This window comes from Mirounga leonina, unplaced genomic scaffold, assembly GCF_011800145.1.
Source record: "Mirounga leonina isolate KUSES-001 unplaced genomic scaffold, KU_Mleo_1.0 Mir_454, whole genome shotgun sequence".
In the NCBI taxonomy this organism is placed as follows: domain Eukaryota; kingdom Metazoa; phylum Chordata; class Mammalia; order Carnivora; family Phocidae; genus Mirounga; species Mirounga leonina.
This window is the reverse complement of record NW_023270763.1, coordinates 6,424,795-6,449,552: the sequence shown is the minus strand read 5'-3', so window position 1 is coordinate 6,449,552 and position 24,758 is coordinate 6,424,795. Positions and strand designations below refer to the sequence as shown.

General features: G+C 44.2%; 1 protein-coding gene and 1 non-coding gene across 3 annotated transcripts; one reads left to right on the top strand and one right to left on the bottom strand.

Moving 5' to 3' along the window:
- The first annotated feature begins 1,150 nt into the window (after positions 1-1,150).
- LOC117999690 lies at positions 1,151-1,254 on the top strand. Its single transcript, XR_004676304.1, has one exon. It is a non-coding gene; the product is annotated as a U6 spliceosomal RNA (small nuclear RNA).
- Positions 1,255-10,688: 9,434 nt separating this feature from the next.
- ZSCAN25 (zinc finger and SCAN domain containing 25) lies at positions 10,689-24,365 on the bottom strand. Of its 2 annotated transcripts, none has more exons than XM_034988442.1 (7): positions 24,303-24,365; positions 22,480-22,593; positions 20,974-21,389; positions 19,604-19,805; positions 18,913-19,004; positions 17,081-17,207; positions 10,689-13,189 (listed from the first exon to the last, which is right to left on the bottom strand). In XM_034988442.1, exons 3-7 carry the CDS (start codon positions 21,358-21,360, stop codon positions 12,357-12,359), a joined length of 1,641 nt encoding a protein of 546 aa, XP_034844333.1. In that variant the 5' UTR covers positions 21,361-21,389; positions 22,480-22,593; positions 24,303-24,365; the 3' UTR covers positions 10,689-12,356. The 2 variants fall into 2 exon arrangements, with proteins under 2 accessions (XP_034844333.1, XP_034844334.1); XM_034988443.1 differs by lacking the exon at positions 24,303-24,365 and adding an exon at positions 23,871-24,180.
- Positions 24,366-24,758: the final 393 nt, after the last annotated feature.

Genomic DNA, 24,758 nt, shown 5'->3' with positions numbered 1-24,758 from the left:
CCACCCATAGAACTCTTCCTTTTCCAAAACTGAAATTTTGCCCCCATCTAACACTAACTCCCCATTCCTTCTGTTCCCGGCACTTGGCAACCACCCTTCTACTTTCTGTCTCTATGAATCTGACTACTCTAGGTACCTCATGTGAGTGGGATCATATAGCACTTGTCCTTTTATTTCACTTAGCACAATGTCTTCAGGTTTCATCTGTGTTGTAGCATGTCAGAATTCCCTCCCTTTTTAAGGCTGAATAACCCATTGTATGAATAAACCACATTTTATCAACTGATCCATTGATGGACACCTGGGTTGCCTCCACCTTTTGACTATTGTGAATAACACTGCTATGAACATGGGTGTACAAATATCTCTTTGAGTCTCAGCTTTCAATTCTTTAGGGTCTATACCCAGAAGTGGAATTGCTGTGTCATAATGGTAACTCTAGTTCTCATTTTTTGAAGAGCCACCAAACTGTCTTGCAAAGCACTTTTTGCTTTTTTTTTTTTTTACTTTTTGCATTTTACATTCCCACCAAAAGTGTACAAGTTTTCCAATTTCTCCACATCCAAACTAAGAGATAAAAAAAATTGAGGGGTGCCTGGGTGGCTCAGATGGTTCAGCATCTGCCTTCGGCTCAGGTCATGATCCCAGGAATCTGGGATCGAGCCCCACGTCGGGCACATTGCTCAGTGCAGAGCCTGCTTCTCCCTCTCCTCTGCCATTCCCTCCACTTGTGCTCTCTGGCTCTGGCTCTCTGTCAAATAAATAAATAAAATCTTTAAAAAAAAAATTGAAATCTCTGTTAAACATCTTCAGTGAAAAGTTGCATGTCTTTGCTATCTGTCTCTAGTTGGGGTTAATCTAATTCTTTTTTCTTTCTTGCTGCTACACTTAGTAAATTAGGAAAGGAAAATGAAACGCAAGAACATAATACATATTGAGTAAAGATCCAATGTTGAGATAAGGTGTCAGTATGTTCTGTATGAACGGAGTTATTCTGACAATGATATGATCTATACAAGTGGTGGTCTAGGAATGGATCTCCCCTTAGTTGGCACTTAGAGTCAACTCCATATAAACATTAAGTTGGGTGGGACAATGGAACAGTTTGGATAAAAGTGTGGAAAGGAAATAGATACTAAAACTGAGAAGAGTGCTCACTTTGACAGCACTTATACTAAAACTGGAGCAATACAGAGATTAGCATGGCCCCTGTGCAAGGATGACATGCACATTCGTGAAGCGTTCTATATTTTTGTATGGAATCACTGAATCACTAGATTATACAACTGAAACTCATATAACACTGTACGCTAACTCACTGGAATTAAAATTAAATTAAATACTGAGAAAAGATCCAGTGGGGGGAGAAGGATAAGAATTATTATTTTTGCTATCTTTGCGTAATAATGGCGCAAGCCAAGCTATTCATGCTGTTTGACAAGGTCCAAGTATGGGGGACGATCCTGAAAACAGGAGACTCCACAGCTGGCTCCTGCTATTCTCTTTCATTTTGTTTATGGCAATCTTTATAATTGTGGGAATATTTCTGGGGTTTCATGATAAAGTGACTACTCATCTTAGTTACGCCTATCTAAGCAATCATAATGAAACTAATTCCACGAAGAATTAGTTTCTATAAAACAAAATAAGACGGTCACACTCTGTCTAGCACCTTTCTTTTTGCGTACTGTTTTTTAGTTTTAGCGAAAGCCAATAAGCAGAAATCAATAAAGGTCATGTTAATCATTACAAAGGAAAAATGAAAGAAGGCTATGGCTGTAATCCAGAAAATGATCTAAGATTTGGAAAAACAAAAATATCCTAACATATAAATAGAGTTCCTCCGAGGCTGTCAGGAGGAGACACTTGCAACCTGATCCTGTGTCTGTGTCTCCTCATTGGCCGATGCCGTCCTTTCCTACGAGAGACCCACCCTGGCTGGAGCTGGACTCCGGCATAATAAAGCATACATGCCCTTTGTGATGGCTTCTCCCAACAAAGTGATAGCCAAATCTACAAATGGCCTTGCACTCACTCTTCCCCTCCCTTATCTTCCTCCCCCTTACCTTCTTTTTCCTTCAACAAATCAAGACATCCCTTTACTTTAGTCAGGCACAAAAGAATGACATCTTAAGATATTTTACTAAGAATCCAAGGTAAAATAAGAGGAAACAACACCTCATTCAAAAGAAGGCAAAAGGAAAGGGGTTTTTTCTTGAATAGAGATCTGAACTATCTAGAATCCAGTCTACTGTTGAACTCGACTTCTGGACTGGGACTGATTCCCAGTTGCAAAAGCTGTGCTCTTTCCCAAATTCTCCTATATCATTTCAGTGGTCTCCCCATCAATGCCCTTGATACCCTCCAAGTCCTCTTCTATAGTTATGTAGAACAAAGATCTACCAGTTTACATAAAAGGATACTGTTAAAGATCTTTCACAGTTACAGATCTCAGAACTTACAGATATGGTTCCATTGAAGAGTTCCTAACAAACCCTCTGTGACACTCAGACTCTCCCAGCTACATCACACCTACTTTGCTATGCTGTCCACATCCAGCCCAGCACCTAGTCAGGGATAAGCACAACCTCATCTACATCAGAATTCAAGCATTTTTCCATTGAGCTGCACCCTTGGGACACCCAAAAGAAAGTGCTTCACCCTCCTCACCCATTATGGGGACATTAAAGTGGAGTAAAGCAATGGCAACCAAGAAAACTGGGGAGGGACGGCCACCACGGATTCACTGAAGAAATCTTTCTTAAGCACATTTATTAAGCTGGGCATTACAGTGAGCCCTGAGACAGAGTGAATGGATTTCTGACAAATAAAAAAAAAAAATCAAAATCAAAGTATTTTTCTTGGGAGAGATCAGGATGTAAGCATCCTGTGTTGTTGAAGAGATTCACATGTTATGGCTACAACCTGAAAGGAGTAAAATAACACTTTGCTGTGGAAAGTCATGCCTTGCTGTTCCTTCTTAGGGCCATACCTGCTTTGGGCTGGTGGGGGTAAACTTCAGGATCTGTTCCAATGTTTGAATGGGTGTTCTGGTGAAGCCGCATGTTTCCCACAATGGAGCTATCATTCCTGAGATTTATGTGATTATCATCTGAGGGGCTGCGTAAAATGAAGATTCCCTGTGGACATCCACAAATACATTTTAAACAAGTTCCCCAGGTGATTTTGATGTTAAGTGATACTGTGTTAAATAATACTGTGAGAATCTCTGTTGAAAAGCATTATTAAAAGACAAACTGAGGCAAATTAAAAATGTTAAAGAGTTTGAGCAAAAATCAATTCCCATCAGACAGTACCAAACCAGAAGTGGCTAGCAGCCCTCCACCCACAGTAGGTAGTGGCCAGACACTTATAAACATAGGAAGCAAAGCAAAGAAAGTATTTCATTGGCTATAGCTTAAAGTTGCCTTATGGGGAAAGCCAATGGATATTTGTGGTTGTTTGCCCTTATGTTTCAATTCCTTAACTTTGAGGCATTGACAGACTTAGGTTTGGGGTTGTTTATGTAGGCTGCCAAGGCATTAGTACTACCTGTTTAATGGCCTCCTTGTTTAAGTAATTTAATAGCATGAAGGACAAAATCTCAATCTGGAATATCCTAAAGATAGTTTTCACCTTAAGTATTAAGTATGTCAGGGACTTGCCAACTCCACTACCAGCAAAGGTGTGAATACGGCTCATGGCTCAGCAAGCTGACAGAGCTGGTTTTACTGAGTGCTGACTACCACCCAGAGGCAACAATTTTCTCTGCAGGATCACGGAAAGCAAGGGAAAGGTCCTAAGACAGTGGAGCTGCATCGCTCGCTTCTAGATCTGATACATTGGATCTTTTGAGTCAGATGCCATTATTCCATGAGCAAATGATCTTCTAGAGTCCAACCCCACATGATCTAGTTACCTCTCCTACTGCTCCCCTGAGCCTACTGAAGTATAAAGTACTTCAATGTAGAGGTATGATAAGCGCCAGGTGGGATTTACCAGAGAGGCATTTGGGTCATTTTTGGAGTCAGGGAGGGCAGAGAAACTAGGGAACAGTAAGGACACTGGAATGCTTTGGGTCTCTAGGGGTAGCAGCTCCTGCTGATTTAATAGTGCATGAAGACACTGGATGTGGGCTGGAGCTGAGGTCCTCTGAGGTTTGCTAGGGCCTGGGGTGAGGGGAGGTTTCAGATGTATACCTATAGTCACTGGGTGGTACATAAACTCTATCACACACTAGAGGTGTCAAGCGAATGTCTTTTGGGTACCTAATTCCCAGCATATCAGCTAAATCTAAAAAACAAAACAAAAAAACACAAAAAAACTAGGCTTTCTGAAGACCAGTCCCCAACATCTAACAGCCCTTCTGTTATTTCATATTCAACAATTCTAAAATTAGACTAATTTTTCCCTTTTAATTCATTGCTGCTCAAACCAGTTAACCCAGTTAACCCTCCAGATTTCATTTATTTGACCATCAATTTTGCCCTGCTATAGAGGTCTGTCATAAGCACCAAGGAAGATACAAATTGTGAAATAATTCCAAAACACTGTGAGACTAAATGCCACCGGGATACCTGTACATTTGTATTAACCAGAACATGCATTAATTACAAAGATGCTCCCTGAAGCAATGGGCTAAAACCAGCAGATTTGGGGAAAATGATCCCTCATTTGGAGCAGAAGGTATACGCCTACACAAAACCAAGCCCAGGGATGAAGACACTGAAAACAGGACTTTCCATAAAGGAAGCTGCCACACGAAAGGTCTTCCTTCAGTCACTGCAGGAAGGAGCCTTGGTCAACCACACGCATAGTGAAAAAAGCATGGGAATGAATCTGCAGCTCTTGTGCAAGATGAGGTACGATCAATTCAGCGCATCTCATTAGCTATACGCTGTGTCACCCTCCTGCTCCCACCTCAGGGCCATTATCACTGGACAAGGACTTGCTTCCCTTTTCTTCCCACATTCAGAACTAGTAAATCCCATCGGGTTTTTTTTTTTAATTTTAAATTCTTATAATAAAATAATTTAAAGCTTACAGGAAAAGTTGCAAAAACAATAGTGCAAAATACCCATATATCCTTTACCCAGGTTCATTTATCATTAACATTTTTACTTTCTTTTCTTCCCTCCTCCTCTGCCCTGCTTCCACCTCCCCTCTGTATATATATATATGTGTGTATGTATATATTTGTGTATGTACACACGACAGTCCACATATGTATATATTTGTGTATGTACACACGACAGTCCTTTATCCTTAAATACTTCAGTGTGTATTTCCTAAGAATAGAGATATTCTCTTACATCACAACATAGTTATCCATGCTAGTACTTTTAACATCAATACAATAATTTTATCTAATCTAGATCCATATTCCAATTGTGAAAACTGAACCAATAATGTTTTTTAAAGCTGCACACTACATTGTGTGGACGTGCCATAGTTTTTTCAATTGCCTATTCTGGATATTTATGCAGCTTCCAACACTTCTGCGGTTAGTAAGAAGGCTGTAATGAATAATGTTCTGCCTATGTATTTTCATATTATTAGAGATCCCTCTTTAAACCCACCCATAATTTTGTAAGATACTGCTAAATTCTCCTCCGCATGAGGTTGCACTGTTTTGCATGCCATCAGCAACACATAGGAATTCCAGTTTCCCCACAAACTCATTGACAGCACATACTGTCAAGCTTTGGAATTTTGGCCAATCGGATGGGAAAAAAATCTCTCAGTATAGTTTTATTGGAATTTAAGTGAAGGTCAACATCTTTGAATATGCTTACTAGCCATTTTCATATCTTTTTTATGAAGTCAAGTTTGTCAGTTTTTCAATGGGATTGTTTCATTTGGGTTTTTTTTTTTTTTTCTTTTTTAAAAAAGTTCTCCAGGTATTAGAAATATTAGAATTTTGTGTTATGTTGCAATTTCTTTCTCCCAACCTGTCATTTGTCTTTGTTTATTGTTTTTGCCATTCAGAAGTTCTTAAAATTTTTTTTTTAAGATTTTTATTTATTTATTCATGAGAGACAGAGAGAGAGAGGCAGAGGGAGAAGCAGGTTTCCCGCTGAGCAGGGAGTCCGATGCGGGACTTGATCCCAGGACCCTGGGACCATGACCTGAGCCGAAGGCAGATGCTTAACCATCTGAGCCACCCAGGCGCCCCAGAAGTTCTTAAAATTTTTATGTAGGAATGCATCAATCTTTTTTTTATGCCTCTGGATCCTCAGTCCTAGATTTAAAATCTTTCCCTGAACCCGCGTTTTAGAGGAATTCACATCCACGATGTCTTCTGGTACTTGGATTCTTTCATTTTTCACATTTGGATTCCTGATTCATTTGGAGTTTTTTTTTTTTTTTTAAGATTTTATTTATTTGACAGAGAGAGACACAGCGAGAGAGGGAACACAAGCAGAGGAAGTGGGAGAGGGAGAAGCAGGTTTCCTATGGAGCAGGGAGCCTGATGTGGGGCTCGATCTCAGGACCTTGGGATCATGACCTGAGCTGAAGGCAGATGCTTAACAACTGAGCCACCCAGGTGCCCCTGGAGTTTATTCTTGAATGTGATGTGAGAAATAGGTCATTTTTATCTTTCTCCAAATCATTGTCCAATTATCCCAATGAGACTTCTTTAAAAAGGGAGGCTCAGTCCATTCAGCATCTGTCATCGGCTCGGGTCATAATCTCATGGTCCTGGGATGGAGCACCAGCTTTGGGGCTCCCTGCTCAGCAGGGAGACTTCTCCCTCTCCCTCTGCCCCTCCCCCTGCTCCTTCTCTCTCTCTCTCAAATAAATAAAATCATTAGCCATCAGGGAAATTCAAATCAAAACCACACTGAGATACCACCTTACACCAGTTAGAACAGCAAAAATTGACAAGGCAAGAAACAACAAGTGTTGGAGAGGTTGTGGAGAAAGGGGAACCCTCTTACACTATTGGTGGGAATGCAAGTTGGTATAGACACTTCGGAAAACAGTGTGGAGTTCCTCAAAAGTTAAAAATAGAGCTACCCTATGACCAAGCAATTGCACTATTGGGTATTTACCCCAAAGATACAGATGTAGTGAAAAGAAGGGGCACATGCACCCCAATGTTCATAGCAGCAATGTCCACAATAGCCAAACTGTGGAAAGAGCCAAGATGTCCTTCAACAGACGAATGGATAAAGATGTGGTCCATATATACAATGGAATATTACTCAGCCATCAGAAAGGATGAATACACAACTTTTACATCAACATGGATGGGACTGGAGGAGATTATGCTAAGTGAAATAGGTCAAGAGAAAGAAAGTCACTTATCATATGGTTTCACTTATTTGTGGAACATAAGGAATAGCATGGAGGACATTAGGAGAAGGAAGGGGAAAATGAAGGGGGAAAAATCAGAGGGGGAGATGAACCATGAGAGACTATGGACTCTGGGAAACAAACTGAGGGGAGGGGTGTGAGGGGAGGGGTGAGCCCAGCGATGGGTATTAAGGAGGGCACATACTGCATGGAGCACTGGGTGTTATACACAATGAATCATGGAACACATCAAAAACTAATGATGGGGGTGCCTGGGTGGCTCAGCTGGTTAAGCCACTGCCTTCAGTTCAGGTCATGATTCCAGAGTCCTGGGATCAAGCCCCGCATCGAGCTCCTTGCTCTGCGGGGAGCCTGCTTCTCCCTCTCCCTCTGCCTGCAGCTCCCCCTGCTTGTGATCTCTCTCTCTCTCACTACCTCTCTCTCTGTATCAAATAAATAAATAAAATCTTTAAAAAAAAAAAACTAATGATGTACTGTACGGTGACGAACATCAATCAATCAATCAATCAATCATCTTTTTTAAAAATAAAATAAGTAAATAATAAATAAATAAATCTCTGCCCAGAGATTTGAGATTCCATCTTTAATACACACTAGATTTCTGTACAGAGCCGGGGCTATTCTCAACGTTTTCTGTTATCCCATTGGTCTATTCATGCGCAAGTCCCACACCGTTTTACCTGCGGGGGTTTTTCCCCAACACTTATTTCCCATTCCTTCCATCAGTGCCTCAATCCAGCAGCAGGAACCCTTCGAAATAAAGGCTGGAAAAACCTCGTGAGTATTGAAGTACAGTTAATCAGGCTGCAAGTAAGATTCATGCCATACCTTTTGAAAAGCAAATGTTAAAGTAATAACTCCCCAGGACAGACCTTGGGCAGAAAGTTATCTGGTTTTATCACCACCCAAAGGATAAGGAGGGGTTTCTCTTACAAAGGTCATACCCCCTTGGCACTCTTCATTATCACATGCAGCCAGCCCTGAAAGTGCACATTATAGTTGGGTGAAGAAACTGCAGACACCAAATCACACACGATGAAGGCTATAAACAAAGTGACCAAATATCCCCGTTTGTCCTGGAGTCCCACTTTACAATACTGTCCTGGCATAATTAATAGCACTTCCCTTCACTGTCAAAGGAGCAGGAAATGTATGAGATGAGCTTGCAACATCTTGTCATACCAGAAAGCAAAGAAGCTACCAAAGATAATTTACGGTTATGTCAAAAGGAATCAGGAGCCAAGTTGAAAAGGTACTGACCAAAGGTGAAATGATCTGAGCATCAATAAGAACTGCAGCAGACTGGTTTAAATTCATGAATGCACTTTGATTGAAAAAATAATTGATCAGTTACAGGAAGCAAAGCAACCAGATCATTACTGTGAAAACAGGCAAAAGGAAGAACCAAGCATTTTCTTTTCTGTATGAACTGTATCTAAAAGTAATCTATTAGTTAATGAGGGGAAATTTCTGATACAAGAATCCCAGTTAATAAACGAAGAATCATTTATAGAATTAATGAAATAAATAGATCTAGGCTCCTAACATCATATATAAACAACCAGACATGCCACCATCTCTAATGTGTTCTTGCCAAAATATGAGAAGTGAATCTTGTTACACCTCTAGACTTGTAAGTTTTTAGTTAATACAGAGGGCAGAGAACTATATTAAATAATATCATAGGTATGCAAACAGCAAAATTCAAAGACAAGAAATTCTACAGGATAAATAATGCAGTTGTTTCAATGAATGAATTTCAAGAGAAAAAATAGGAACTATAGATTATAAGACTTAGAAGACAAAGCAACGAATTGCAACTTATGGATCTTATTTGGACCACAACTCAAATAAGCTTTTAAAAAAATACGTGGTTGGGGCACCTGGGTGGCTCAGTCGTTAAGCGTCTGCCTTATGATCCCAGGTTATGATCCCAGGGTCCTGGGATCGAGCCCCGCGTCGGGCTCCCTCCTCGGTGGGGAGCCTGCTTCTCCCTCTCCACTCGCCCTGCTTGTGTTCCCTCTCACTGTGTCTCTCTCTGTCAAATAAAATATTTAAATTAAATAAATAAATAAATAAATAAAAAGTATGTGGTTTTTAAGAAAACATTAATTACAAATTAAGGAATTATTCATTTTTATTGGTATGATAATAGTATTGTGGGTTTTCTTTTTCAAAGAGTTCTTACCTTTCAGAGGTACACACTTAAATATTTATAGACAACATTTGGGAGTTGTTTCAAAATACTTCAGTAGGGATGGAAGACAGGGAAGACGGGGTAGAAAAAAAACAAGATTGGCTATGAGTTTATGACGGGTAAAGCCAAATAATACAGGGGGATTCATCATATATGTTTGAAATTTTCGATTAAAAAAAATTTCTAAATAGAAAAACATAGAAAACAAAATACTTAACATTTGAATAAGTAACAAAAATATTACTAAAACTCCATGGAAATATTTTTTCTTTTGAGGCTTTTTCGAGGCATCATCCATAAATTTTGGTCTCAAAGCAGATAGGGGAACCTAAAAGAAAAAGCCAACAAGGCCTAGCTCCTACCAAAGCTTCTCTGAAGAGATTCCAACTGGCTGAAAACCCGAAGTCCTATTTGGCTAAGGATATGATCAAAGAGAATCTATAAATTTAATTCAGGTAAACAAAAAGACCATTGATGAGCTACTCCCAGCCTGTAGCAGGCCCAGACTCCTTGACTAGTTTTGGAATATGGACCTCCTAGAGAAGGCCAAACTCAAGCCACATCAGCCCCAGGTCCTACAGACCACAAGCCAGAGACTTAGGGAAAGCCTTCCCCTGGGTTTGGCTGCAAGGTGGCTGTAAGCTTAGCCAAGCTTGTCTGGGAAGTGGGAAAGAAGAGCTGATTTTACATCTGGACCTCAACATTGCTAAGTAGTAGCAGCCTAGTGTCTCAGACAGTGCATGACATCTCAGATACACTTATGCCCTGGCTACTGCAGGCTCATAGGGACAGCTGAGAGGCCAGGAAGTCACCTGCTAAATTAAAATGAAACATCATGGCTATCTACCATGGCTATCTAAGAAACATGTAATAAAATAATGTGTTTCAAAGTAGACTGAGTAATGAAACTCTCTGTGTTGAAGTCATCATTTATCTTATTTACAATGAAAAAATGGGGAGAAAAATACTCAGGAAAAGAATCTAATATTAAAAGGCACCATAAAGGACACCTGGATGGCTCAGTCAGGCATCTACCTTCGGCTCAGGTCATGATCCCGGGATTCTGGGATCAGCCACCACCGGGCTCCCCCTGCTCAGCAGGAAGTCTGTTTCTGCTTCTCCCTCTCCCTCTGACCTTCCCCCTTGCTCGTGCTCCCGTGCGTGTGCTCTTTCTCTCACAAATAAACTTTTTTAAAAATACATCAATAAAAATAAAAACAAAAGGCACCACAAGACAAATCACATCTTGTAATTATAGTACTCAGACTCTCTCACTCAGCAGCCAGCATTCGAAGGCACAGCACTACAACAATACTGCTGTGTGGTCCACATTCATTACACAGAATTTTAAGCAGAAAGGAAACTCTTTAGTGATGGCAAAATAAGAAAGCATGAACAGTTACAAATACTATACCTTCTCATTATTATGTATTTTTAAATGCCTACAAACATCTTTATTTTTCCTGAATTGGCACTCATGCAAAACAGATCACTACTACCTCATCATCCATAGTTGGCGACCAAGATCCTCTCAGATAACAAGGCTCTAGATGTATCAACAGAGACTATTTAGTAACAAGGGGTAGGTGGCGAATGCATTTCAAGGCAAGACACTGACAGGACCAAGAACAAAGGTGCAGATCCCAGATCCAATGTTTATGGGAGTATCCACGGGTTCCACCTTAGGTGGTTCTGAAGATCAAATATATTCACTAAAATGTAAGCTCTACAAGGTCAAGGATCTTTTCCCCCTATTTTATTCACTGATGTATGGTGAACACCTAGCTGAGTTCCTGTTGGGCCTCAACAAATATGTGTGGAATGAATAAAGAATAGAAAAAAAGGCATCTTATATACTGTAAAATGCCATCAAATATAAGGTATTAATACCAGTTCATCTTTTGGATTCATTTAATCAGATCTTTATATAGAACTGAATGTTTTTTAAAATACTTTCATGTTTATTCAGTGATCAATAACAAAATATTAATTTCCTAATGGATGGGTGAACAGTTGTTACAGTACAAGGAATAATGGGGAAATTTTACAGATGAGGGTACAATGTTACAGAGACAAAGGGGGTTACAAATAAAGTAAAATCAACAAAGCTGCCTGAGAGATCCCAACTGGGGAGGGAAAGATCCAGGCACCTGAGCAGCAGGGCAGAACGAGTGAGCACCAGAAGACTATCCTCTCACACAGCACTTAGCACAAACATAACATAGAACGCCTGGAGTTATTAATGGTTCTGTGTGTTTCCATTGCTAAATCACAAGCTCCGGGAGGCTCAGATCTCATGTGTCTTGTTCACCACTGTGTTCCCAGCACCAGGCACAGAGTAGCTGTTCAATAAATATTTGTTAAATGGAAAAGAAGGAAGGCAAAGTCTGAACTAATGATCTTGCAGGTAGATACAGCCCTCATAAAAATGAGGTTTAAGCTTCCAACACGGGAGAAAATTTTGCTTTAACTACCAGACTTGCTCAAGAGGCGGATATGAACGCTCCACCAAAGGAGGCTCTGAAATTCAGGATAGCCTTTCCCCAAAAGACGGTGAGAAACTGTTCACATCACTTGGATAAAAGACATGAGGAGCTGTGCTCTCTGGAAACTCAAAATAAATCAGGCCTTTCCCTGGTTCTGTTTTCAACAAATGGAAAGAAAATGGGTCAAAGTGCCTTTCTGCACCCATCACTCTTCAGCCCCCACTTCAAAGCCCTTCAGTGAGTAAAGACGAATACATCCTCCAATGAGGTCTCCCTCCATTTGTGGTCCTGAAAGGTCCTGCACCTTCCAGGACCTTCCATTTACAAAAAAGGTGCCTTTCAGCATGGCACCCTTACTGCACCAGGGTCTCCTGGCGATGCTGAGTTTTCTGGTGCCGATTGAGGATGGACCTCTGGTTGAAGCTCCTCCCGCAGGCAGGACAGTGGTAGGGCTTTTCCCCAGTATGGATCCTCTGGTGTCGGACCAGCCGCTCCCCTTTACTGAACCGCTTCCCACACACCTGGCACCCATACGGCTTCTCGCCCGTGTGGGCTCGCCGGTGCACAGCCAGGTTTGCATTCCTGCTGAAGCTCTTGCCGCACTCACAGGTGTAGGGCTTTTCCCCCGTGTGAGTTCTCCGATGCACCTGCAGATGCTGCCTCCGAGTGAAGCTTTTCCAGCAGTCACCACACTTGAAGGGCTTCTCCCCCGTGTGACTCCTCTGGTGGACCTCAAGGTGGTGCCTCTGGCTGAAGGTTTTCCAGCACTCACTGCACACATAGGGTCTCTTTCCCAGGTGTGTTCTCTGGTGCTTCATGAGGTACTCTCTCAAGGTGAACCCCTTCCCACACTCAACGCACCCATAGGATTTCTCTTCTTCATGAGTTCTCTGGTGTCTGACAAGATTTGAGCTCCGACTGAAGCCTTTTCCGCACTCGGGGCACTGAAAGGGCTTCCAGAAGGAGCTGTGGGTCTTGAGGTCATCCGGCAGGGGTATGACGCCATGCTGAGGAGGCGACGGCCCTGGCATGTTTCCCACAGAACTACTGGGCTCCTGCTCACAGCTTCTTCCAAGCTCAGGGCTCTGAAGTGTGGCTTCCCCAAACCTCTCTGACGTCACCCGAGCAAGCGCCCCCTTGAGGTCTGCCTGATGGGTTTTAGACTCCTTTTCCTTGCTCCCAATGCCTACAGGACAAAGGAGATACAGACTGATTCTACAGCAACGATGAAAGTAAATTTATACGTTAGAATCTGGCTCCTAAGGTATCCCCCTAACAATTCCTTCTTTTTCCCTTTGACTGACAACCTCAATACAGTTTCCTTTCACTGACTCTAAAACCAGACTTTGCTCTACTTCTCTCCATCTCTGTTATTGACTGAATGTTTGTGTCCCCAACCCCCCCAAATTCATAGGTTGAAGCCCTATGCCCTAATGTGATGCTATCAGGAGATGGGGTGTATGAGAAGTAATAAGGTACAGTCATAAGGGTGGAGCCCCCCAAATGGGATTAGTGTCCTTATAAGAAAAGGAAGAGAAACCAGAGCGCTTTGCACACACAGGTCATGTGAGCATGATTCCTCATGATAGGATTACTGCCCTTGTGAAGAGGCAGAGACACAAGATGGATCCCTCCATTGTCTGCCATGTGAAGACACAGTGAGGTGGCAGCCAGGTGCAAGCAAGGAAGAGGGCGTTCTCTAGACACTGAATCTACATGAACCTTCATCTTGAACTTCCAGAACTCTGAGAAATAAATGTCTGTTGTTTAATCCACACAGTCTATAATATTCTATTATAGCAACCCGAGCTAAGACAATCTCTGTACCTTTTTACAGAATAGTCTGCCAAGTTTTAACCACCACTCACTTAACGTTCTACTAACTCGGACTTTCATTTCCTTCTAAATCTAACTCAATGATTTCCTTGAAGAAACCAACCCTGCTTGCTCTCTTCAGCGAATATATACTGAATTAGCACTTTGCTTATCCTGCACTTATTTACACACAATCTTGTTGAAAATGCTATTTTACATTCATCAAGGTGTTCTGCCTTCCCTAGAGATTACAAACCTATTCCAGGGATGGTGAACTACTTGGAGTTCTCCATATCCTCCCTACACTTGCTCAGCAAGTGGTCCCTGCTCACGCTGCTCCCTCCGCCTAACCAGGTTTTATCAATCTGGGTCTCCTGGGAGCCTGGCATAGGCTTACTGGCTGCTGGATGAATGAACAAACCCACTCTGTCACTGACTTCTACCAGACTGAAATGCCCGTGAATGCTACTGAAATGCCTCAAGCTGTCTAGATGTCCTTCCTCTGATCCCTCTTTCATTCTCTCTAAATTAACACAATTATTCACAGAAGAACAGGAGGAAGGCGAAAAAAAGGGAAGGCTCTAGGGAGCAAAACAGCCAAGACAGAAAAAAAGAGAAACAAGAGGCACCTCGCTCGCTCAGTCCGCGGAGCATGCGACTCTTAATCTCAGATTGTAAATTCGCACCCCAGATTGGGTATATAGATTACTTAAAAATAAAATTTTAAAAAAAAGAAAGAGAGACAGACAACAAGCAGCACTTGAGGATGGAAAGGGTCCTTTCAGGTGACGCTGTTAAAATGAAAAAAGAAAAACATCACATGCCTCCTGACCTAAACAAAGATGAAGGACTCTCACCTCTGACGGATTCTTTTGTAAATTTCCCAGGAAAGTAAAACTGCACAAAACATTAACTATAGAGTTCAAAGAATTTTCATAATGAACACAACCATGTAAACAGCATCCAGCTCAAGAAACATTACCAGCATCCAGAAAGCCCTCTCCCATGCCCTCCAGTGACTATATCCTGCCCCCCTAGGCAAACATGCTATCCAGACTTTTATCACCATAAAGTGCTTTTGCCTGGTCTTGAACTTTATGCATTGGATTCACACATTGTTTGTGGCTGCTTCTGCTCATTATTATGCTTTTAAGATTCACCCACATTGTGGAACATAGCTATAATTACACTATGTTTTTTTGTTAGTGTATGGTATTACACTGTAAGGATATATTGGAACCTATTTGTTAACTTGGCTGATGTTCATTTGGGTAGTTTCCAGTTTTGAGGTGTTATGAATAGTAAAACTGAAACTAAATGTAAAGCACAAGCCTTACCTAGACCCTGAGGAGATATGAGTATGTGCTAGGTATTACATATCATGGAATTCTGGTTTCTCAGGCCCAATCCTACACAGCTGTCAATGCCGGAGCCACACATTCATGGGACTAAACCCCAGGATGATCTGAAGGTTGAGACAGCCATTAGACAGTATGCGTGGGAAACGGACCTCGCCCACCAAGACAGCATAAACACTTAGGGAAGTGCTTAGGTTTTTTCAAACAATGGGAAGAGGACAAACATACAGCCAGACTCTCTAACAGTCAGAATGGCCAAGGGCATGTAAAAACCCTCTAGCAATAGGAGGGCAGAATCTTCCAGCACACAGCAGCGTTGGTGGCAGAATTTTGTCCCTGAGGGGAACCAAGGTGCTGAAATGCTAATACCACCATCTGGGGCACACTGCAGGAGCTCCTGCGCTGCACAGTTATGTCTGAGGGTTTCCACGTCCTCTGCCATTACACAAGTCTTACATCTCTTTGTAACATATGTTGGCAGCCTTTGGCCACTCACATCACTGCCCTGGCGTGACAACCCTGCCTAGACCCAGTTCTCCTAAGTCCCTCCTCTAGTGTCCCTTACACTACTCCATAACTACCATTATTACATACACTTGGGCTCTTCATCCAAGCTGCTAAGATCGTAGAGGCAAGGACCTTTAAGACTTCATAGTCACCGGCAGAATGTTGGTCACATAGCAAGTGCCAAATAAATATTTTGGGGTGATAAATAAATGAATGTTGACTGACTCATAAAGAAATAATATTTGTAGAGCTAATAAAAATATCTAACACTATTATATTCGCCAAACATCAATCCTCACAATGCCATGATATTTCCCATTTTGCAACTGAGAAACCAGAGCCCTAAAAAGGTCACCTGTGGTGTACAAGGTCACAATCAGTAAGTGATGGAGCCAGGATGGATTCTCATGTGCTAAAGGCAGTATAGTGATACTCTCACTCATCCCTCAACATGTTTCAAGATGAAAATCGGCCAGATGGGGTGGGGTCAGTAGATGAGCAGTCAGTATATAACTTAGAAAGTTATGAAAGGAAAAGAAGCAGAGGGAACAAAGGAGAGGGCCATTCCCAAGCACGTTTCTTTTCCTCCCTCCCTCCAACCCGCAGAGATTCCTCTCCACTCTGGCAGTCCCTAGCCCCCTCCTCCCCGGCTTTCCCACCAGGGCCTCTCCTTGTACTTCCCTGGGCTCGCTCTTCCCTCCTCTCTTGCTGCTCCTCCTCCTGTGGGCTTTTCATTTGCATCGTGGTCTCGCCCTTCCAGCTCCAACCCCAGGTAAAACCTGGCCACCATCTGAGACAGGCCCAGCCCAGGCTCTGCTCGCTCTGTGACATGGGAGCACATGGACCTCTCCGGTTTCTAACATCCTTCTGTCCATCCTCCTGCCATCCTCTGTACACACACCTCGTGCTCCGAACGTTCCCTGCCATTAGTTCTGCCCCAACACAAAACTGCTAAGGTGGGGCCAGCACCCAGAGGGCACTCAATAAATCCCTACTGAATGAACAAGATCAGAGGATCATTTTTTGCCGCTCTTTTGCTCTCGAGCCTGGGTACTCTTCAATCACAGACAGAGTAGGTGCTCCAGGAATCCTAATGACCGACCTGTCTCATCACAGCCTGGTGTTTTCTTGCCCCCTTGTCCACTCCTCTCCTGAAAGGAAAGCACATGGCCAGCTCCTTAAACCTGGATCCACGCTCTTTCCTTGGACCCATTTACTCATCTTCTTTTGTCAGTAGTACCAGGTTCTGAAATCTGGAGCAAGGGCAAGAACCCTGACCTGGTCTAGCTAAAACTTTGGGCAAGGTTTATGCCTATGTCATTTCCTATTTCTGTTTTCAAAATTCCAAAATTTCAAAATTCCTCAGTTTCTTACCTTTGGGATGAAAACAGTCTTACCTGGAGCTGAGACCCCACAGTCCCGGGGTTCCACGTATTCCCCAAAGCAGTCTATCTGGGCTGGGGTCACATGCCTCCACTCCTCCTCGGGGAAGGCCAGGGCCATATCTTTAAATGGCCCCAATCCCTGAAACAATAGGAAATTGCTTTAGATAGAAAAATAATCCTAACGTAGGAAGAGTCTAAAAGCAGAAGACAACAGGGGACAACACTCTAGGGAAGCATGGAGCAAGAAAACAGAAGGAACTGAGTCATTAGTGGTCTTGGGGGCAGAAAGTCCTACCTCTCGACAATTAATGACAGGGGAGTAATGGATTCATCTGAGCCACTGTATTTCCGAGACTTTGCTGCAGCCACCGAGCTTATACCCTCACAACCACAGAACCCAATTCCCATTTTTCAAGTGCCTCCATTCAAGCCTCAGAGCAGATCCACTCATCTAAAACTGATTTTCCGGGCACCTGGGTGGCTCAGTCGTTAAGCATCTGCCTTCGGCTCAGGTCATGATCCCAGGGTCCTGGGATCGAGTCCCACATCGGGCTCCCTGCTCGGCAGGAAGCCTGCTTCTCCCCTCCCACTCCCCCTGCTTGTGTTCCTGTTCTCGCTGTCTCTCTCTCTGTCAAATAAATAAATAAAAATCTTTAAATAAAAAATTAAAAAAAAAAAAAACTGATTTTCCCTCAGAGGTAAGTAAATATTTGGGCAGGCCTTGTCTTTTTTTTTTTTTAAGATTTTTTTATTTCTTTGACAGAGAGAGACACAGCAAGAGAGGGAACACAAGCAGGGGGAGTGGGAGAGGAAGAAGCAGGCTTCCCGCGGAGCAGGGAGCCCAACGTGGGGCTTGAACCTAGGACCCTGGGATCATGACCTGAGCCGAAGGCAGACACTTAACGACTGAGCCACCCAGGCGCCCCCGGGCAGGCCTTGTCTTAAGAACAATGTTGTGTTAAAATAAATTCAGTATCATTCAACACCATGAAGAACTATTACAGGAGAAGGGGAGGGTCTGGCAAAATTAAAACATGTTGTCATCCTTTATCTCTATCCTGGAAAAACAGGAATAGGAAATGACACAGGCATAAACCTTGCCCAAAGTTTTAGCTAGACCAGCCTTGATTCTTTTTTTTTTTTCCTGCCAAATGACAGCTTTCCTTCTACAAGAACTCTTCACTTTAAAACCACTGTCCCCTTCAGAAAGGTGCCATGCTGGAAATCCCCCACCTCCCTGGTAACAGCACCCAGTGGACATGGCAAGAGTGCCCCATCTGTGCTCTTTACCCCCATCTGTGGCAGGCAAAGAAGTGCAAACAAGGCCAAAACTCCTGGTGTAGCCAGGATAGGGGCCAGTGGAAACACTCTGCTCAGTGCTCCAGGGAGTCCCGAACCCTGAGTCAGCTACATTCTTGCTGACGTGGGAGAAGGAGGGTTCAGAGGAAGAGTAGCAGCAGAAGTATCCATAAAGGCTGTCTGCAAAGGGTTACTGACCAACTGCCACAGCCTAGATCAAGCCTAGGGGGTTTCTATCAATAAGGTCTTCTTCTTCCTCACAATTAAAAGAGTAATCCTGAGTCACGCAAAAAAAAAAAAAAGTCACAGAGCAATAAAAATGACTGTATTGAGCCTTATTGACCCTAAGGGTCCAGGCATAAGGCTCAACTCAAGTTAACTGAGGATGATAAAGTGGAGAAAACAAAGCTGTCATATCCATCAGAACAAGAAAGGTGGAATAATTCAACCTGTGGATGGCACTTAGTTGTGCAGAGAAACCTTAGGGAAAGTGAACTCATTCAAAACAATGTCATGGTCCCCAGAAGGGCAGAGGTACAGCTCACCTGGGATCCAGCTGTAAGGAATCCAGCTGCCATCTCTTGGTCCCTGGTGTTCACTGGAGGGAGGCCAGGACCAGCCTGAAGAACTGGCAGAGCTAAGCAAAGGAAAAAAAGCATGAGAAAGATTAGCACTGTCTTGCAGTTAGCTTGTTCAAAGGTGTCCACTGCCTGACAAATAGAACCCTAAGAACCTTAAGGAGACTCCATACAGATGGGGTTTGGGTACAGCCTACCCTGTTCTCAACCAAGAAGACAATCCCAACCCAATATGCCCTGCCCCTTGAAGACCAGCCATGCTCCCTGGTCACACTCTGGAAATAACCCCCTTTGAGATTCAGTAACACAATGAAGTCACATATTACTTTTAGGGATATGGTTTGTCTGCCCACTTAAAAAATATCTCTACATGTCACCTGCATATTCCAGGAGGTTTCTAGAAAGGGATGTGAGGGAAAAGAGAAGAAAAGAAATGGTAAGAGAGCATAATCCCAGGTATCCCCTACAGAAATCAGAGAGTCAAGATACAGAAAACAATTTCACTTCATCTGTTTCCTACTGAAGTCAAGGAAGTAACCAGGAAAACTCGTAATTACAGCCCACAGGTCACTTAATTTATCAATTGCTGGGCTTGTAAAAGACAGAGTCACAAAGCACAGTTTTCTGTGTCCTTACTTCTTTACTGTTTGCATCTTACCCTGCTCCTGGAAGGCTTGGGTCCCAGCTCCAGGATCCTGACTGAGTTGCTCCTCAGTGCCTTGGTCTAGGCCTTGAACTCCTTCCCCATGGGGCATCCCCCACTCGGGCTTGATCTCCACTGGCCCCAGGTGGACACCTGGTTCCCAAGGGCCTCTTCCAAGTGCTGTCTCCTGTTGTTCTCCCTGCACGTGGCATGGAACCTAAGGACAGTCCCCAACACCTATTAGAATGAGGCCTGGGTGAGGGATTTGAATTAAAACCTAAAAAGAGAACCAAGAAAACAACTATTCCAGCTGCAAAGGAGGGTAAGAAAAAGCTGGCTAGGTTCTTCCCCAGGATGTCAGTGGGAAGGTGAAAAAGAGGCTAACTAACCTCTCTTTATCAGGCTCTATGCAACTGTTATGTGTCTATGCCATTTTGTAAGGGTCCCTTTGGCCTGACCGAATTCCACCATGAATAGTATCACAGAGAGGCTAAATATTGTTTGGTTGAGAACTTTAGCCCAAAACACTCCCTACTAGGAAAAAAATCCCCCAAGTATAAATGCTAAAAGTAAAAAATACAAACCTTGATTCCGTAGTGAACTAGCTAGTGAGAAAAACTTGGCTCTAAAAATAGCAAGAAAAATCAGGACAACTCACATTGAGACACAGTCACAAAAACAGGCCCTTTTTGGTCTACTTTAAAGCTCCTGGGTTGGGAGTAAATAAAACAATTCTTAGGATTATGGAGGAAGTCAGGGGTAACTACAGTAGGAAAAGGAAGAATGAAGTGAAGAAAGATGGTTATTTGCAAGCAAAACAGTTATGTTAAGTCCTGCTCTCTTCCTTCTCAGCCAACAATCAGGTGACTGTACCAAAGAGTCACAGACACGTTGCCAAAGTCCCAAGGAAGCATCTGAGATGCAACTGCCTGGTATCACCAGAACACCACCACAGAATCCCTAATGTGAGCCACCTGAGCACTGTGCAGACCATGCTTCTTAGTAAGAATATTCACCCAAGTGGAATTCTCTGTATTCCCACATGCATCTCTACCCAAAGAGGAATGAGTCTATGAGGGACCTTAAAACTGGTCACAACTGCCTTCTTTAGGCCTGAGGCTCACAAGGGAAATATGGCCAGGCCTCTGTCCTGATGACCAAAAAGGAAGCTAACAGCCCTTCTACAGGCCCTGCAGCTTCCCTGAGAATGACTTTTCTTCCTGAAAACTCCACTGCCCTCCAAACAGTACCTCAGGGAGTCTGGGAGCAGATGAAGGAGACTGTATACCTCATCTACTCCCACTGCTTCCTCAAACTTTTCAGTTCTTTAAATCTCCCCTTCCCACACCAATGAAACAAGACCCAGATACCCCCTTCTCACCCACCGCCTTGGCCTCCAATGTTCTCTCTGTGAAGTCCTCCACCATGGCCACAAGAGCCTTGCCACTCTCCAGGCCATGCTCCCGAATCCAGGCATAGAACTCCCGTGGCAGGATGGTCAGGAACTGCTCCAGCACCAGCAACTCCATGATCTGCTCCTTGGTGTGCAGCTCAGGCCTCAGCCACTGGCGACAGAGTTCCTGGAGTTCCCTGAGGGCTTCCTGAGGACCAGCTGCCTCCTGGTAGCGGAACTGCCGAAACCTCAGACGAAAAGTCTCCGGACTAGGGTCCTCCCTTCCCCTGCCCCATGGCAACTCTTTCTCTAGCTTTACCACAGGAACACCCATCTGCTGCTGAGGGTCTTCTGCCATCCTTGGACGCTCCTTAAGCATCTTCACACCCCTCCCAGAAGACTGAAGGTCTGTTGGGAAGACCGACAAACAAAAATGGCAGCAAAAATGAGACAAAGGAAAAGCCAGTCCATCCCAGTTCTGTGTCTACATCAATGGATATTCTGCTAGAGAACATGACAATTACTTTCAAAAGACTGAACATATATCCTGAAAATCACGTCAATTCAATTCAGTAAATATATGTTAATAAGCTAGTATGTGCAAAAAAATGTATAGGGTTTACTTTATACCCACAAACACTGTAGGATCTCATTAGGAAGGTAACACTAAAATCAGAGAATATAAAATAGATTATAATTAGATCAGTCACATGGGCCTACTCTTCCAAAGGTATAATACACCTTCAATAAATATATATGCCAGACCTGCAGAAACTAGAAATATAACACAGATTGGGTGCCTGGGTGGCTCAGTCGGTTGAGCATCTGCTTTTGGCTTGGGTCATGATCTTGAGCCCTGGGATCAAGCCCCACATCTGGCTCTCTGCTCAGCGGGGAGTCTGCTTCTCCCTCTCCCTCTGTGCTCTCTCTCTCTCTTGCTCTCTCTCAAACAAAGAAATAAAATCCTTAAAAAAAAAAAAAAAAGGAAATATAATACAGAACAAAACAAACAAGGCACTTACCCTTTGATACTTATATACTAGTGCAGCAGACAAAAAATATATAAGCAAATAAATTAAAATTATAAATGGAGATAAGTTCTAGAAAGCAAATAGGTAGGGTGCTCTATTAATGGAGGATGAACAACTTGAAGAACGATTTTCTGAAAAGATGACATGGAGGCTGAAACCCAAAGAATGAGAATGAGCCAGTCATTCAGATTTTTCCAGGCACAAGGATTGAGGCCAGAAATTACTCTGTGTATCTGAGAACAAGCCAAAGTGCAGTATGGCTTCTGCAGAGTTAAGTGAGGGACAGAGCTGCACGAGAAGAGGTGGCAGAAGCAGGCAGAACCAGATTATCCAGGAACTGGGACACGCTACAAATTACGGCTTAACCTTACTTTGGCGGGAAGCCACCTGTTTTACAAAGGTCATTTTGCCTGTGTTGTGTCAATGGACTATAGATTAGAGGGGATAAGAAGGGAAGCAGCACTTACAGTGGTCCAAGCAGGAGAGGCTCGGGATGGTGGCAAAGCAGACAGAGTCAAGACATATTTTGGAGGTAAAACCAAGAGACTTGCCAGTGGCCTGGATGTGACCGTGTGCTCAGCCTAAAGAAAACAACAGAGTGACACATATGTCATTATAATTGATCAAAAGATTTTTAACTTGTGGGGTGCCTGGATGGCTCGGTCGGTTAAGGGCAGACTCTTGATTTCCCTCAGGTCATGATCTCAGGGTCCTGGGATCCAGCCCTGCTTTGTGTTCCGCGCTCAGTATGGAGTCCGCTTCAGGATTCTCTCCTTCTCCCTCTGCCCCTCCGCCCCCTGCTCTTTCTCTCAAATAAAAAAAAAATTTTGGGGCGCCTGGGTGGCTCAGTTGGTTAAGCGACTGCCTTCGGCTCAGGTCATGATCCTGGAGTCCCTGGATCGAGTCCCGCATCGGGCTCCCTGCTCGGCGGGGAGTCTGCTTCTCCCTCTGACCCTCCTCCCTCTCATGCTCTCTGTCTCTCATTCTCTCTCTCTCAAATAAATAAATAAAATCTTTAAAAAAAAAAATTTTTTTTTACAGATTTTTAACTTGTGTAGGCTCTACCAGTTAGAAAGCCTTTGAACACATACGCTCATTTAATACTTAATAACCATTCTGTATAAGGAGTATTACACCCCCCCCCTTTCAAAACGAAGAAACTGGAGATGGAAGAGATTAGTGGCCAAGGTCCGCAGCCCAAAGGATATGGCACAGATAAGCCACAGGGGGAGCCAAAATGAGAGAAAGGTGAGTGTCGTTCAAGTACTCATGAAAAAAGAAGGGGCTTACACTAGACTGGAGGATGAGTACTATTTAATTTCATGCCGGGTTCAGGTTGGGGGTGCAGGGTAGGCTGGGGAGACAGACCCGGGAGTCCAAAGTGGGGAAGGGGCTCAGTTTTTAGAGGAGGGAAAGATCAATCTTAATGCCACAGAGAATAAACTGGCAGGAGGTACTTCCGAAGCTCCTACTTAATAATTTTCTATTGGGTGGGGGCGCCTGGGTGGCTCAGTTGGTTGAGCGACTGCCTTCGGCTCAGGTCATGATCCTGGAGTCCCGGGATCGAGTCCCGCATCGGGCTCCCTGCTCGGCGGGGAGCCTGCTTCCCCCTCTGACCCTCCTCCCTCTCATGCTCTATCTCATTCTCTCTCTCAAATAAATAAATAAAATCTTTGGAAAAAAAACAATATTCTATCGGGTGTTCGTGTACTTATATACCCTGCTTAGACCTATTTTACATTTCCAGTCGATTCATTTTCTCCGCTGCACCAACTGAGATTTCTCTTCCACGACTTCCCAGCTGCTGCATTTATTCACTCCCCTGTTGCCCTGAGGGCGCTACAGCGCAGACGTTTACCAATGTGTCTCCGACCACCAGATTCCCTGAAGGCGCGAAAGGTCCTCACTCATCTTTCATCCCCGGCACTTGACGAAGAGAAGGCTTAAAGAGAAGCCATTCTTCACCTGAGTGTCCCACGTCTTGCTCTAAAATGGCTACTTTCAATTTTGTGAGAGATCCGCGCTCTTCCAGGTCTCGAGTCCGGGGACGCCCCCGACGCTGAGGCAACCCTGGCCGGGCCGGCCCAACCCCGCTCCCACCTGAGCCCCCGCGTCCCGCCCCGCCATGGCCTCCGTGCCGCGGAAGGCAGCTCTGGGGAGACGCGCCGCCCGCTACCTCAGCCCCGCCGCCGCCACCGCCACCCCCGCCACCGCAGCGGCCCGCAGCGGCCCCGAAGCCCGGCCCGCCGCCGCCTCCGCCTCGACCCAGCCACCCCAACCCGCCTCTCACCGCGGTCCCTCAGCAGCGCCGGCCTGGCCCGAGCCCTCAGCGGACCGGAAGTGGGCCGCGGACGCTGTCAGACAGGTGCGTGAGGAAAGAGCCCCTTCCGCTTCCTCTCTAGGACTCCCGGAGGTCGGTGTGTCTCTATGGTCGCTGGTCCCCTGGGCCTGTTCCAGGAGACCGGGCGCCTCTTCCCAGGCTAACTCGTCCCCTAGAGGCTCGCGGTCCTCGCGATCGTCAGGCCCTTTGTCGCCTCTGTGTTTTTGCATCTGCTTTCCCTCCGTGAGAAGGTCCCTCCAGACATACTCCTGGACGCGAAGCCTGTGTCAATGGGCTTTAGAGTCCAGTCGGTCAACACGTGCTTATTCCGCGCTTCTTGTACTTTGTGCAAGGCGCAGGGGCCGAGGGTGACAGAGGGAAGCACCGAATGCTATAGGTTCGCATAAGAGGGGCCTCCACCCGAGT